The 15,377-nt window shown below is 54.0% G+C and overlaps 1 protein-coding gene across 3 annotated transcripts in view; it reads right to left on the bottom strand.

Moving 5' to 3' along the window:
* Positions 1-724: 724 nt before the first annotated feature.
* Positions 725-15,377, bottom strand: part of VASP (vasodilator stimulated phosphoprotein) — an 18,492-nt gene continuing 3,839 nt past the window's right edge. The window contains exons 2-13 of one of the 3 annotated variants that reach the window (XM_032178038.2): positions 9,066-9,237; positions 8,804-8,969; positions 6,281-6,365; positions 5,478-5,527; positions 5,114-5,355; positions 4,877-4,977; positions 4,004-4,055; positions 3,822-3,855; positions 3,558-3,603; positions 3,059-3,149; positions 1,727-1,784; positions 725-1,587 (exon numbers count right to left, since the gene is read on the bottom strand). In XM_032178038.2, coding sequence (XP_032033929.1) covers positions 1,550-1,587; positions 1,727-1,784; positions 3,059-3,149; positions 3,558-3,603; positions 3,822-3,855; positions 4,004-4,055; positions 4,877-4,977; positions 5,114-5,355; positions 5,478-5,527; positions 6,281-6,365; positions 8,804-8,969; positions 9,066-9,237 — 1,135 coding nt within the window. In that variant the 3' untranslated portion in view covers positions 725-1,549. Of the gene's footprint in view, positions 1,588-1,726; positions 1,785-3,058; positions 3,150-3,557; positions 3,604-3,821; positions 3,859-4,003; positions 4,056-4,876; positions 4,978-5,113; positions 5,356-5,477; positions 5,528-6,280; positions 6,366-8,803; positions 8,970-9,065; positions 9,238-15,377 lie in introns of all 3 variants that reach the window. The other 2 variants (XM_032178037.2, XM_032178036.2) reach the window with 2 other exon arrangements.

Here is a 15,377-nt window from a genome sequence, read left to right as displayed (position 1 = left end):
CAGGACAATGGCGTGAGCCCGGGAGGCGGAGGTTGCAGTGAGCCGAGATCGCGCCACTGCACTCCAGCCTGGGCGACAGAGCAAGACTCCGTCTCAAAAAAAAAAAAAACAAAAAACAAAAAACGCATCTCTACGAAAAATGAAAATATTAGCTGGGCGTCATAGCAAATGCCTGTAGTCCCAGCTACTTTGGAGGCTGAGGCAGGAGGATCCCTTGAGCCCAGGAGTTCAAGGCTGCAGTGAGCTGTGATCCTGCCACTACACTCCAGCCTGGGTGAAAGAGCAAGACCCCAACTCATTAAAAAAAAAAAAGAGGAAAGAAGCTGGGAGAGTGGTACAGTGGGGGCAGAGAATCATCTTATGAGCCCTTTCCCAAATCAGAAACTGAGGCCTGGGGTAAGCAAATAGACTTGCCCAAGGCTACACAAAGTGAGGCTGCTTCTGGCCTCCCCTAGGGTGGTGAAGGGCCGGGTGGGATGGGGAGGAAGTGGCCTCCTAAGAGGCATGGGGAAGGAGGCTGGAGGGGGCAGAGATCATCCTGGCTGCGGGCCTGAGGATGCGTGAGCAGGCGCGATGTGCAGGGTGGCAAGAAGATGAGGGGAAGGTGGATTCCTGGGCAGAGGCAGGGGTTCTCAGCAGAGGACCAAATCTCCCTGGAGGGGCACCGGGGGCCGAGCACGCCTCTATCCCCATCAGAACAGCCCTTCAAATCACTCCAGAGATCTTAGCATTTATAAAAACTGGCAGATTTATTCTGCAGGGGCCCATTTTCAAGAAGCTAAAGGTGAAGGTGGGAGGGGAGAAGTTTCCTCCCCTTTTCCTTTCTCCCTCATCTTATTTCCTCTAAGGGGTAAAAAAAAATGGCCTGGACCCCAAAACCTACCCAAATAAAAAATCAAAACACAGAGGTTCCAAAAAGTTACAGCATCTTATTTCCTCATAGAAAAGGGGGAGGAGCCAGAGGGAAGGGGAGTCCCTGGGGTGGGGGGATATCTCACCCCCAGCCTGGTGAGACATCCCTTCCCCTTAAATAGCTGCCCCAAATGGGGCAAGCCCGGGGCTATAGCATTTAAAAACTCCCACACCCCATTTTATCAAAACCAAAGAGAAAAAAAAATTTCCCTTTTCCCCCAAAACCCAAATATATATATATATATATATATATATTTTTTTTTTTTTTCTTAAAAAAACAAAACTTTGAAGGCATTAAGCGTTAAAGTGAATCTAGAACAAGGGAATGTGAAATTCCCTCCTTCCTTCCCCCTTCCTGTGGGGTTCATTGGTGCATCCCCAGCACAGGGACCGGCCCCCAGGGGATGGCAGAGGGGAAGGACCTAAGGGAGAAAAGGGCGGGGGCCTCCCCAGCCAATCAGCAGCCAGTGTGGGTGTGAGCAGGGAAGCCACACCCCCTTGGAGTTTTCCAAGTGGGATGGGGAGTGGAAACGATGCATTCCTGTGTAGTCTTCAGCCAAGTCAAGTAAAGGCAGGGAAAGCAGGGTGACAGGCGGGGTGTGTGGACAGGAGAAACGGGCCTTCTGGGTCCCTGTGGTCAGGGAGAACCCCGCTTCCTCAGCTCCTGGACGAAGGCTGGAAGGAAACAAGGAGCAGAGGTCAGGGGCAGAGTCTGCCTCCTCCCTTCCAAAACAGGGCTCTTGCCCAGGGACATGATGCCTCCGAAATAAGTAAATGTTTAAGAACAAAACCAATCCAAACCAAACCACCTCACCTTCAATGATTTCCTCTTTCACTTTCTGCAATTCCTTCTTCACCTCTTCCAGAAGCTCCTAAAATTAATGGGGCAAAACTAATCAGGAGGGGGTACTGGGACTTGCAGGAAAGAATCCCCTTTCTTTTATTTTTTGAGAAGGGAACTTGCTCTGTTGCCCAGGCTAGGGTGCAATGGCACAATCACAGCTCATTGCAGCCTCAACTTCCCAGGCTCAGGTAATCCTCCCGCCTTAGCCTCCCAAGTAGCTGGGACCATAGGCACCTGCTGCCACAATCAGGTAACTTTTTCTTTTTCTTTTTTTTTGAAACAGTCTCCCTGTCGCCCAAACTGGAGTGCAGTGGCCCAATCTTGGCTCACTGCAATCTCTGGCTCCCGGGTTCAAGCGATTCTCCTGCCTCAGCCGCCCAAATAACTGGATTACAGGTGCCCCCCACAAGGCCCAGCTTATTTTTGTATTTTTAGTAGAGACAGGGTTTCGCCATGTTGGCCAGCTGGTCTAACTTTTGACTTCAGATGATCCGTCCCCATCAGCCTTCCAAACTGCTGGGATTATGGCTGTGAGCCACCATTCCTGGCCTAATTTTTGTATTTTTAGTAGCGATGGGTTTCACCATGTTGGCCAGGCTGGTCTTGAACCCCTGACCTCAGGTGATCCACCCATCTCGGCCTCCCAAAGTGCTGGGATTACAGGGGTGAGCCACCGCACCTGGCTTTCTCGGGTAACTTTTAAAAGTTATTTTTAGAGATGGGGTCTCCCGGTGTTGCCCCAGGCTGGTCTCAAACTCCTGGCCTCAAGCAATACTCCCACCTCAGCCTCGCAATGTGCTGAAATTACACACGAGTCACCGTGCCCTGCCAGAGTCCCCTCTTTCTTGTTGATGGAAAAGCCAGAGGGAGTAGGTTTGAGACCTACCCCTACCTTGACACCAAGACATCGCTGTCAAGGTCACAGAGTGACTGGAGGATTCTAGGGGAGAATTCTGGATCCTTGGAGACGGAAAAGTACTAGAGAACATCCAGTACCAAGGTTGGCAAGCGCGTTCCAGCCTCCTGCCAACTCCAATTGGTGATGGACAGCTGGGTCAATGTGCGGAAAGAATTCAAGGCACTCATCGGGAATGAGCGCGGTGATAGATTAATAATGTCTGTCACAGGCGCCAGAAAAGGGGGTGTGGAGTCTGGGTCATCCTTGACCCAATCCAGTCTCTCCATTTGTCAGATTGGAAACCTGAGGTTTCTGAGATGTTATCTAGGATCATACGGCATGCCAGTGGCAGGGGCCAGACCTAGATCTCTCTTGCTGTGGTCCCCAACCTCCCCGCAAGTTACCTGTTTCACCCTCTGTAGGTCCAAGTAATCACTGGAGCTGGGCGTGCAGGGTTGGGTCTCGGAAGTGGTCACCGAAGAAGACGACTTCATCCTGGGGGAGTTGGTGTGGTTTGGGACAGCAATGAGGTTAAAGAGAGGACCCGCTTCCCCGCCTCCTATTCCAGGGATCACATTGAGCTCTGCCTTATAAATTGGGCAAGTCCAAGTATTTTTGGGGCCCCAGTTTTTTGTTTTGTTTTGTTTTGAGACAGTCACATTCTGTTTCCCAGGATGGAGTGCAGGCACGATGATGGCTCACTGAAGCCTCGACTTCCTGGGCTCAAGTAATCCTCCCACCTCAGCCTTCCGAGTAGCTGGGACCACAGGTAAGTGCCACCACGCCTGGCTAATTTTTATAGAGATGGGGTGTCGCCATGTTGCCCAGGCTGGTCTTGACCTCCTGGGCTCAAGCGATCTGCCCACCTTGACCTCCCCAAGGGCCCCAGGACCGATGGCCTACCTTGGCAAGGTTGTGCTGTTCTTCTCCCAGGGTCTCCGCACAGATTCTGGGGATAGGCAAGAAATCAGAAAGATCAGGGACAAAAGACTGCCCCCCAATCAATCTTACTCCCCCAACCTCATCAGCCCCTGGTCAAAGCCCCATCTCAGGAGACTACAATCCCCAGCACCATTTGCCCTGACTCTCCTATAAGGGTGCTTAACATGTGAGAACAGGGCATTCTGGGATTTGTAGTTCCTGTGGCTGGACTGGGCACTCACTCACCACTCTGGGCCGGGACTCTGGCCTCTGGCTCCTCCTGCTGGTAGGAAATAAAACTGCCATGAGCCAGCCCCTGCCACACCTCTGCCCATTTCCTCTTTCAGGTTCAAACCCCACACATCCCACTATCCCTACCCTCATGGTACGGCCTAAGAGGTGTAGGGCAAGAAGAGCCCCTGACTTACATTGGCAGATTCATCCTTGGGGGTTTTCTCCCCAACCTGCGTGGCTTTCCTTCTGCAGGAGAGAAAAGCAAAAACACACGCTTCCGTCACCCAACCCATCCCCTTCCGAGGGGAGTTCTAGAAAGGTAGATCCCAGCGCATAGAATTCTGGAACTCAGAAAACCTAAGGAAACTGTAGTTTTAGAAATTCAAGAGATTGTGCTGGGCGCAGTGGCTCCCGCCTGTAATGCCAGCACTTTGAGAGGCTGAAGCAGGTGGATCTCTTGAGGTCAAGAGTTCAAGACCAGCCTGGCCAACATGGTGAAACCCTGTGTCTATTAAAAATACAAAAATTAGCCGGGCATGGTGACTCATGCCTGTAATCCCAGCTACTCAGGAGGCTGAGGCAGGAGAACTGCCTGAACCCAGGAGGCGGAGGTTGCAGTGAGCCGAGATCATACACACTCCAGCCTGGGTGACAGAGCGAGACTCCATCTCAAAAAAAGAAAAAGAAAACAAAAATTCAAGAGATTGTGGTTCTAGAATCAGGGTGGAGGAGGTTCTATGATTCTTATATTAGGGAATAGTAAGATTCCGAGGGTGGAGCGGTGCTGTGTTGGAACACTAGATTGCAGGAACCTGAGTTCCCAGAATTCCAAGGCAGGATCTCCTACAGTTCTAGAATTCTGGGTTTTAGAACATTCTTCAGGCTACCTAGGTGGTTGCAAGCCTCAGCCATTTCATGACAAACCCCACCATTATATCCCAAACCTGGTTATCAAAGGGGGAACATTCACCAAAAGAAACAAACTAAACAGGAATTGGAGCACTCCCCTGACTGGGCCCTACTGAACTGGAACTCCAGGTGACTCGGGGGTCCAGGCTCAGGCTCACCTCCGGGCCAGCATGGCGTTCATCTCTTCCATGAGTCCCCCACCTCCGCTTCGACCGCTCTCAGCTTTGGGGGCTGTGGGCCCCCCTGAGGCCTCCTCCTGCTGGAGAAATTTAAAAGGGGCAGGAGCTTTAGGGGCAGGCCTTTTGGCCTTCCAACCCTATGACACCGCCGGCAGCCCTGGCCTCATCCCCCATAAAAGCCCCGTTGCCCCCTGCCCACCTCTCCCGGCCCCTCACCTTGCTGACTTTCCTGAGTTTGGCTCCAGCAATAGCTGCGGCCAGGCCTGGGGCCCCAGCTCCCCCACCACCAGGACCCTGTGCTGCCGGGAGAGGGGGTGCAGGGGGTGGTCCTCCCCCTGCTCCGTGCGCTGCAGCTGGGACCCCCGAGGGGGGCAAACCTGGGGGTGGGGGGGGACCTGGAGGAGGGGGAGGTCCTGGTGGTGGGGGTGGACCCCCAGCGGGGGGAGCAGGTGGGCCTCCTGAAACAAACACAGAAAAAGGGGCAGCTGAGAGAGAGAAGCCTCATTCTTCACTGTCCAGCTGGCTGGCCACTTCCTCCAGGGAGGCCCCCTCCCAACTCCCAAAGCCATCTGAGCATCACCTGCATTGGAGACCCGGCGCTCTATGTGCTCCGAGGGGCCGGGCTGCTGCCTGTGGGGGGAGGCGAGGGAGCTGCCGTCAATCAGGGCCCTAAGGATGGCCAGCGACCTCCGTCCTCTCTCTCAGAGGTCTCCAGGGAGGCTGGCTCCTAATCCTCACCCAAGCCTTCCTCCCCTAGGGAACCAAGAAGGGGGCTGGGTGAGAGTAGGGGGAATGGAGGGCAGGGCAGCGACAGGGAGAGATCAGGATGCGAGATCCCAGTCACTAAACTGTCAGGAACATCCGAATTACAAAAATTACAAAATACTCAAGATTCTTTTTTTTTTTTTTTTTTGAGACTCTCACCCAGGGTGGAGTGCAGTGGCTCGATCTTGGCTCACTGCAACCTCTGCCTCCCGGGTGCAAGCGATTCTCCTGCCTCAGCCTCCCGAGCTGTGACTGCAGGCACAGGCGCCACCATGCCGGGCTAACTTTTGTTATCTTCAGTAGAGACGGGATTTCACCATGTTGGCCAGGCTGGTCTCAAACTCCTGACCTCAGGTGATCTGCCCGCCTCAGCCTCCCAGAGTGCTGAGATTACAGGCGGGAGCCACCACGCCCAGCCACAAGATTCTTTCAACCACCATAATCTGATTTCCAGGAATCTGCAGGGACCAGGAGGTTCTGCAACTCTGAGTGTCAGAAGTTTCTTGAACATTCTGAAAACTGCAAGTTGGCTGGGTTCTGAACTCTAGGAGTCAGGGGTTCCAGAACATATGGAACTCTGGCAGCTGCTAAAGTTCCCCACCCAGGGCCCAGCCCCACCTTTTCTGCTGCTCCACCTCCTCCGGGGAGGGGCCGTTCGGGACCGACCAGGTGGGAAGTGCTGGGGGTGGAGGGGGCCCACCTCCTGGAAGGTGAGAGAGAGAGGGCCAGGAGTCAGTCCCGGAACTCTGCTCAGCCCTTGGCGCTTCCCTTGCTCTCCCAGGCCTCCCAGGAATCCTGCCCAGAGGCGCTCACTTCCTCCTTCCAGAGGCCCTGAGGCTCCAGGCCCAGGAGAACGCACACTGGGAGGTGAGGCAGCACCAACTTCCCTGGCCTGAGTTGCTCTAAGGTAGGTGCTGTTGTGATGTTCCAGTGAGAGGAGAAGCTAAGGCCCAGGGGTAAGGCTAAGGCCCAAGAAACTTGCCCCAAATTTCTCCAGGGTGGAATGTGCAGGAACAAGACTTGAATTCAGGCTGATTCCAGCAGCCAGGCTGTTAACCACTGTTGGTTTGTTTTGAGACAGAGTCTCACTCTGTCACCCAGGCTGGAGTGCAGCGGCACAATCACGGCTCACCACAGCCTCCGCCTCCCGGGTTCAAGAGATTCTCCTGCCTCAGCCTCCTGAGTAGCTGGGATTACAGGCGCCTGCCACCATGACTGGCTAATTTTTGTATTTTTAATAGAGACGGGGTTTCACCATGTTGGCTAGGCTGGTCTCGAACTCCTGACCTCAAGTGATCCACTCACCTCAGCCTCCCAAAGTGCTGAGATTACAGGCGTGAGCCACCGCGCTTGGCCCCTGGCTAGCTCTTAACCACTGTTACAGCCACTCGGACCTTACCTAAGAACCTGGAAAGGTAAAGAGCTTCTTCCTCACCTACCTCCAGGCCTCTGGCCCCGGCACCTGAATTGAATTGGCTACGAATTAACAATGAATTAGCCCCAATTTACAGATGACTAAACTGAAGCCCACTGTATTTTTCTGTGTGCCCCAGAGGAGCAAGCCCCTTCCGCACTAGCACAGGAGTTGTCCCACGAAGCAAACACCCCCGCATTTGGTGACTTTCAGTTCTACAGCAGTAATTCCAGGCCAGATGCACGGCAGTCACCTAAAACCTCGCCACTCAGTCACGTCCGCGACCAGCAGCCTCAGTATCACCAGGGCACTTGTGAGAATTCGAAGTCTCAGTCTGCCCAGCCCACCTGCACCACAGCCTGCACTTTAACCAGATCCCCAGGTGATTCATGTGCACATTAAGGTTTAAGAAATAGCAACTGGGCTGGGCACGTGGCTCGCGCCTGTAATCTCAGCACTTTGGGAGGCCGAGGCGAGTGAGTCACCTGAGGTCAGGAGTTCGAGACCAGCGTGGCCAACACTGCGAAACCCCGTCTCTACTAAAACTACAAAAATTAGACAGGCATGTTGGTGCACATCTATAGTTCCATCTACTCGGGAGGCTGAGGCAGAATTGCTTAAACCCAGGAGGCGGAGGTTGCAGTGAACCGAGATCACACCACTGCACTCCAGCCTGAGAGAGCGAGACTCCATATTAAAAAAAAAAAAAAAGAGCCGGGCGCGGTGGCTCACACCTGTAATCCCAGCACTTTGGGAGGCCGAGGCGGGCGGATCACGAGATCAGGAGATCGAGACCATCCTGGCTAACACGGTGAAACCCCGTCTCTACTAAAAATACAAAAAATTAGCCAGACGTGGTGGCGGGAGCCTGTAGTCCCAGCTACTCGGGAGGCTGAGGCAGAAGAATGGCATTTACCCGGGAGGCGGAGCTTGCAGTGAGCGGAGATCGCGCCACTGCACTCCAGCCCGGGGACAGAGCGAGACTCCGTCTCAAAAATAAATAAATAAATAAATAAAATAAAGTATGGTGGTACACACCTGTATTCCCAGCTACTTAGGAGGCTGAGGCAAGAGGATCAGGAGGTGAAGGCTGCAGAGAGCCATGATTGTGCAACAGAGCGAGATCCTGTTTCTGGGGCGGGACCTACCTATGTCTTGATCTGGGAGGTGGTTTCCCGGGAGTGTGCCTGTGTAAAGTTCATGGAGTACTGATCCCTGAGTAATCGCGCATTTTTTTGTGTTTGTTTTCTGAGACGGAATCTTGCTCTGTCGCCAGGCTGAAATGCAGTGGCGCAATCTCGGCTCACTGCAACCTCCACCTCCTTGGTTCAAGCACTTCTCATGCCTCAGCCTCCTGAATAGCTGGGATTACAGGTGCGCACCACCACGCCCAGCTAATTTTTGTATTTTAATAGAGATGCAATTTCACCATGTTGGGCATGGTCAAACTCTTGACCTCAGGTAATCCACCTGCCTCGGCCTCCCAAAGTGCTGAGATTACAGGCATGAGCCACCGCACCAGGCCAGTCGTGCACTTTATACATAGGTGCACACGGTCACACTGGAATGCACAAAATCCTCGTGATAATTTTCCAGGATAGCAATGAATTCGCTCCATTTTACCGACGAGTAAACCAAGTCCCAGCGGGGTAAAGCGGCAGCCCCAGGCCACGCAGCCGCATTCAGTGGTCCCCTTTGCCCGCCCACTGCCCACTGCCATTTCTGACCTTCCAATGCCTCTAGGGCACTAGCCATGCCGGCGGCAAACTGGGCCGCATCCTCCTTGCTGCCAAAGTTGAGGCCCCAGACCTGGCGAGCGTCGCGCCACTGATGGAAGTTGGGGGTGGCCTGATTATACTTGACGCCCCGGACGATGGCACAGTTGATGACCACCTGGTGGGAGGGGAAAGGGGGGTGAGGGGCGGCGGGCGCAGGGGTGGGGCGGGTAGGGGTTCAGCCTGCAGAGAGGGGGCCGGCGGGAAGCTGCACCTGCTGGTCGGGCTGCATCTTCCGGCCCACGACGCGAAAGGAATTGGCCGTGGGGTTGTGGTAGATCTGGACGCGGCTGAAGGCCTGGGGACCTGTGCCAGCAGGGAGCCATCGCTTGTTGCCATCATCATAAAGCATCACAGTGGCCCGGCTGGAACAGATGACCGTCTCACTGCAGGCGGGAGGAAAAGGGAGAGGGGCTGGTCACCTTTCTTATCTGGGCCTCCCTGGGAGATTCCAAGGGACAAAGACAGTGTGGAATGAAGAGAGTGAGACACAGAGGGAGGCAGGAGCCAGGAGGACAGAAAGAGAGGGGGAGACAGATCAGGAGAGAAAATCAGATCAGGAGAGAGAGGCAAACACACAAACAAGATGTAAGAGACAGGCAGACACGGGGAGGGAGAAACTGGAAGTACAAGAGACAGATGCAGAGAGAGGTGGGAAAGGGAGAGTCGGGTTGACAAAGGAGAGAGAGACAGACTGAAAGGCAGACAGACAACAGATGAACAGATGGGGGAAAAAGGATGGGCAGACAGGGGACCTGGAGGAAGAAGCAGACAGGGGACCTGGAGGAAGAGGCAGGACACAGAAAAAGATAAAGATGGTCTTGGCGCGGTGTCTCACACCTGTAATTCCAGCACTTTGGAGGCTGAGGCAGGAGGATCACTTGAGCCCAAGCATTTCAGACCAGCCTGGGCAACGTAGTGAGACCCCATCTCTAATAATAATTATTATTATTATTTTTATTTTTGAGACAGAGTCTTGCTCTGTCACCCAGGTTGGAATGTGGCCTCGATCTCCTGAGCTCAAGCGATCCTCCCACGTAGCTGGGACTACAAGCATGCACCACCACACTCGACTAATCTTTTTTTTTTTTTTTTTTTTGAGACAGAGTCTCACTCTGTCACCTGGGCTGTAATGCAGTGGCACGATCTTGGCTCACTGCAACCTCTGCCTCCCAGGTTCAAGCCATTCTCCTGCCTCAGCCTCCTGAGTAGCTGGGATCACAGGCATGCACCACCAAGCCCAGCTAATTTTTTGTATTTTTAGTAGAGACAGGGTTTCACCGTGTTGGCCAGACTAGTCTCAAACTCCTGGGCTCCATGGTGTCCCAGGTGGACTGCAGTGACACGATCTCGGCTCACTGCAACCTCCACTTCCCGGGTTCAAGTGATTCTCTCACCTCAGCCTCCCATGTAGCTGGGACTACAGACACATACCACCACACCTGGCTAATTTTTGTATATTTTGGTAGAGACAGGGTTTCACCATGTTGACCAGGCTGGTCTCGAACTCCTGACCTCACGTGATTCACCCGCCTCAGCCCCACAAAGGGCTGGGAGTACAGGGGTGAGCCACCACACCCAGCCTACAAAAAAACTTTTTTTTTTTTTTTTTTGAGACGGAGTCTTGCTCTGTCCCCCAGGCTGGAGTGCAGTGGCGCGATCTTGGCTCACTGCAAGCTCCGCCTCCCGGGTTCACGCCATTCTCCTGCCTCAGCCTCCCGAGTAGCTGGGACTACAGGCGCCCGCCACCACGCCCGGCTAATTTTTTGTATTTTTAGTAGAGATGGGGTTTCACCGTGTTAGCCAGGATGGTCTCGATCTCCTGACCTTGTGATCCGCCCGCCTCGGCCTCCCAAAGTGCTGGGATTACAGGCGTGAGCCACCGAAAAAAACTTTTTAAATGAAAAATAAAAAACAACACAACAAAACTAATAAGAAGGAAAAGATAAAGATGGAGAGACAGGCTGAGGGGTTTAAGAGGCCGAGGCCAACGCCAGTGGGGGGATGCAGGTTAGCAGAGCAGAGGGCAGGAGGGAAGACAGAGGGGCCAGACGGAGGCCAAGAGCCCAGAGCTGCACTAGGGACCAGCCCCTGCCTGACCTCAGTTTCCCTATCTCTACCAGAGGCTTGGACAGGCACCCCCCACCACCACTGCCTGCTCAGGAAGAAGCTGAGGCTTGGGAGGGCAAGTGTGAGGCCTGCAGCAGGTTGGGGACCCATCCCAGACCTCTGAGCTCTTCCTCCAAAGGGACTTCCTACTGCCTACCCATCGCCTGCCTCCCCAGGGCACTAGCGGCCATTCCCCAGATACTCCCTGCTCTGTGTCTGGCCCATACTGGGTGGGGCTGAGGATGAAGACAACAGTGATCCAGACAGCCCCGGCACCACCCTCCTGGGGCTCACAGTCCAGTGTGGGAGACACGGCTGTCCCCAGATGGTACCAACCCAGGGATAGGACCAAGGAGCCCAGGGTCTGGGGGGTGCCCTGAAGGAACGCCTGCCCCAGCCTGGAGAGTCAGGCAGGACTTCCTGGAAAAGGCAACGTCTCACTCAGCCTGAGTGGGAGGTGTCAGTAAACTGGTGCAGAGTTCAGGAGCTGATATCCCCAGACCTGGGTTCAAATCCCCACTGAGCCACCTACTTCATGTGACTCAGGCATGTGACCTTCCTACTCATGACCTCTTCTTGCCTGTGAACTGGGAAAATGACAGTCCTGGCCAGGCGCAGTGGCTCACGCCTGTAATCCCAGCACTTTGGGAGGCCGAAGCGGGAGGATCACAAGGTCAGGAGATCGAGACCATCCTGGCTAACACAGTAAAACCCCGCCTCTATTAAAAATACAAAAAAATTAGCCGGGCATGGCGGGTGCCTGTAGTCCCAGCTACTCAGGAGGCTGAGGCAGGAGAATGGCGTGAACCCGGGAGGCAGAGCTTGCAGTGAGCTGAGATTGCGCCACTGCACTCCAGCCTGGGCGACAGAGCGAGACTCTGTCTCAAAAAAAAAAAAGAAAAGAAAATGACAGTCCCCACCTCTCCAGGGCAGTGGGGGAGGGGCACATGAATCTGGGCACCTAAAGGGCTTGGTACAGCCGGCTGTGGTGGCTCACGCCTGTAATTACAGCACTTTGGGAAGCCGAGGTCAATGGATCGCTTGAGCTCAGGTGTTCGAGACCAGCCTGGGCAACATGGTGAAATCCCGTCTCTACAAAAGCGTACAAAGATTAGCTGGGCGTGGTGGTATGCACCTGTAGTCTGAGCTACTCAGACTACAGGAGAATCGCTTGAACCCAGGAGGTGGAGGTTGCAGTGAGCTGAGACCATGCCATTGCACTCCAGCCTGGGCGACAGAGCGAAACTCTGTTTCAAAAAAAGAAAAAAAGCTAAGTGTTTGGTACAGTGTCCAGCACACGCCAAGAGCTCAGTAACTGTCCACATCCATCTCATGGGCACCACTGGGGCCCAGGACAGCTACAACCCTCGGGACCCTCCCACCAGCTCCTCTGGGAGGTTCAATCCCCTCTCCCCCAGTGAGGAAACTCAGGCCTAGACAGGAACTCAAACAGGAAGTGACTTGCCCAAGGTCACACAGGGGGAAGGGGAAGCACTGGTCTCCTCCCCACCCCACCCACACTGGGCTTTTTCCTGAAATGGGGAAGTTGGTGGTCAGAGGTTTCCGGGGACAGAAATTAGACACCCCCCTCCAAAGCCTCTGTCTCTAGGAGGGCTGGGGGCTGGGGGCTGGGTGATACTGACGCTGGGAAGTCAGGGCAGGGAAAGTCCCTAGGCAGACTCAGCTGTGGGGAGGGACCTGGGGTAGGGACCCTCAAATTTACCTAATTGTGCCATCTCCCTCTTACTAGGTATTTCAGGTGGATCAGGGCCTTAAGCCCCTCCCCCAGAGTCACTCATTTTATTCTCACTGCAGCTTATCCAGAGAGCCACTCTTTCATCCTAATTTTGCAGGTGAGGACTAGAAGCCCAGACAGGTTGAGTGACTTGCCCACAGTCACACAGCTAGTGAGGAACAGAGTGAAGATGTGAATTCAGGCTCCCAAGCCTTAACCACCGGGAACTGTGTGTGCCCCACCCAAACACCAGTGCCCTTTCCAGACAAGCACAGCCTCGGGGGCTGTTTCTGGCTCCTGCTGCCCCTGGCAGGGCAGGGTTAAGGCCTCGGCCTCACCCACACCTGCCACCCACACCCAGGGCCGACTCTGGCCAGGAGCCCGGGGCTGCTGCTGCCCCGCCCTGGCTGCACTTTGCTCTCCCAGGCAGCCCTGCCCTGCTGACGCTCTGGACTGGCCGGAGAACGGGGCGCAGGCTGGGTGACCAAGGGGTGGTCTTGCCCCTCTCCAGGGCACACTATCCCCATTGTAACAGAAGGATCCTGTTAAAACACAAGGTGGGGCTGGGAACGGTGGCTCATGCCTGTAATCCCAGCACTTTGAGAGGCCGAGGTGGGAGGACTGCTTGAGTCCAGAAGTTCAAGACCAGCCTGGGCAACATAGCGAGACCCCATCTCTAAAAAACAAAACAAACAAAAACCCACAAGGTGGAATGTCCCTTCCTCTTCTTGAAAGCTCCAGGCTCCTACAGAATCAATGCCAGTTCCTCTCCAGGGCCTCCTGTGTGTCCTCAGATCTCATTTCTTCCCGCTCCACTGTCCCTTGGGGACTCTGTTCCAGACCCTAGGCCTCCTACCCCCATGCTGCTCTTCCCGCAGGCCAGACACATTCCTGCCTCGGGCCTGTGTGCTGCTGCTTCCTCAGGCCTAGCCTCTCCCCACTTTCAGGTCTCTCCTTAGATGTCACCCCTTCCAAGAAGCCATTCCTCACTCCCTTAGCTGGAAACGCTCCTTTCCTTTTCATCCCCTGCTGCACGTTTCATAGCAGTGACCCCTGCCCAACACAATATTTGTCTGTCTCCGCTACCAAAAAGGCAGAAATTTGTGTCCCAATTGTTCACTGCTGTGTCCCCAGAACCTAGAATGGCGTCCAACACATAGTAGGGACTCAACAGTTACGAAATATCTGTAAAAAAAGGGCAAACTTTGGCCAGGGGAGGTGGCTCGTGCCTGTAATCCCAGCACTTTGGAAGGCTGAGGCAGGAGGATCACTTGAGCCTGAGTTCGAGATTGGCTTGGGAGGGCCGGGTGTGGTGGCTCATGCCTGTAATCTCAGCACTTTGGGAGGCTGAAGCAGGCGGATTTCTTGAGGTCAAGAGTTTGAGACCAGCCTGGCCAACATGGTGAAACCCTATGCCTACTAAAAATACAAAAATTAGCCAGGCGTGGTGGCTCATGCCTGTAATCCCAGCTACCCGGGAGGCTGAGGCAGGGGAATCACTTGAACCCAGGAGGCGGATATGATCCAGCCTGGAGACAGAAAAGATCTGTCTCAAAAAAAAAAAAAAAAAAAGTGGGCAAGATGGTGACATCCGTCTGCACAAAAAATTTTAAAATTAGCCAGGTGTGGTGGCGCTTGCCTGTAGGCCCAGCTACTCAGGAGGGTGAGGCAGGAGGATCGCCTAAGTCCAAGAGGATGAGGCTGCAGTGAGCCATGTTCAGGTCACTTGTACTCCAGCCTAGGCGACAGAGCAAGACTCTCTCAAAAAAAGGCAAACTTTTACCAAGGGCACCTAACATTTCTCAGTCAGCCTGGGTCCCAGACACTCTTCTTGGTGCTTGACACCAATTTCCCTGCTGCATGACTCTACAACCTCATGGGATAGGCTCTGACTCTCACCCTTTTGACAAGGGGGAATTGCAGGCACAGAGGAGTGAAGGCACTTGCCCCAGATCACACAGCAAGTAAGCAGAGGGGCTCATAGTTGAAATGAAGTTCCCACAAGTTCTTAACCTCATTTAAAGATGAAGAAGCAGAGCTAAATTGAAATTTTTAAAAGCCAAAGTACAAAGTAGTGTTGATCAGAAGCTTTACAAAAAAAAAAGGGCCAGGTGCGGTGGCTCATGCCTGTAATCTCAGTACTTTGGGAGGCTGAGGTGGGCGGATCACAAGGTCAGGAATTTGAGACCAGTCTGGGCGACATAGTGAAACCCCATCTCTACTAAAAATACAGAAAATTAGCCAGGTGTGGTGGCGGGCGCCTGTAATCCCAGCTACTTGGGAGGCTGAGGCAGGAGAATCGCGTGAACCCGGGAGGACAAGGTTGCAATGAGCCACGATCACACCACTGCACCCCAGCCTCAGGCTGGGGACAGAGCAAGACTCCGTCTCATAAAAAAAAAAAAAAAAAAGGTAGGCTAGACGCAGTGGTTCATGCCTGTAATCCCAGCACTTTGGGAGGCCGAAGCAGGCAGATCTCTTGAGGTCAGGAGTTTGAGACCAGCCTGACCAACATGGTGAAACTCTGTCTCTACTAAAAATACAAAAATTTGCTGGGTGTGGTGGCGCGTGCCTGTAATTCCAGCTACTCAGGAGGCTGAGGCAGGAGAATCGCTTGAACCTGGGAGGTGGAGGATGCAGTGAGCTGAGATTGCGCCACTGCACTCCAGCCTGGGTGACAGA

This window comes from Hylobates moloch, unplaced genomic scaffold (genome assembly GCF_009828535.3).
Source record: "Hylobates moloch isolate HMO894 unplaced genomic scaffold, HMol_V3 SCAFFOLD_15, whole genome shotgun sequence".
In the NCBI taxonomy this organism is placed as follows: Eukaryota; Metazoa; Chordata; class Mammalia; order Primates; family Hylobatidae; genus Hylobates; species Hylobates moloch.
Note: the sequence above shows the minus strand (reverse complement) of the source record. Positions and strands in the feature narration are given on the sequence as shown.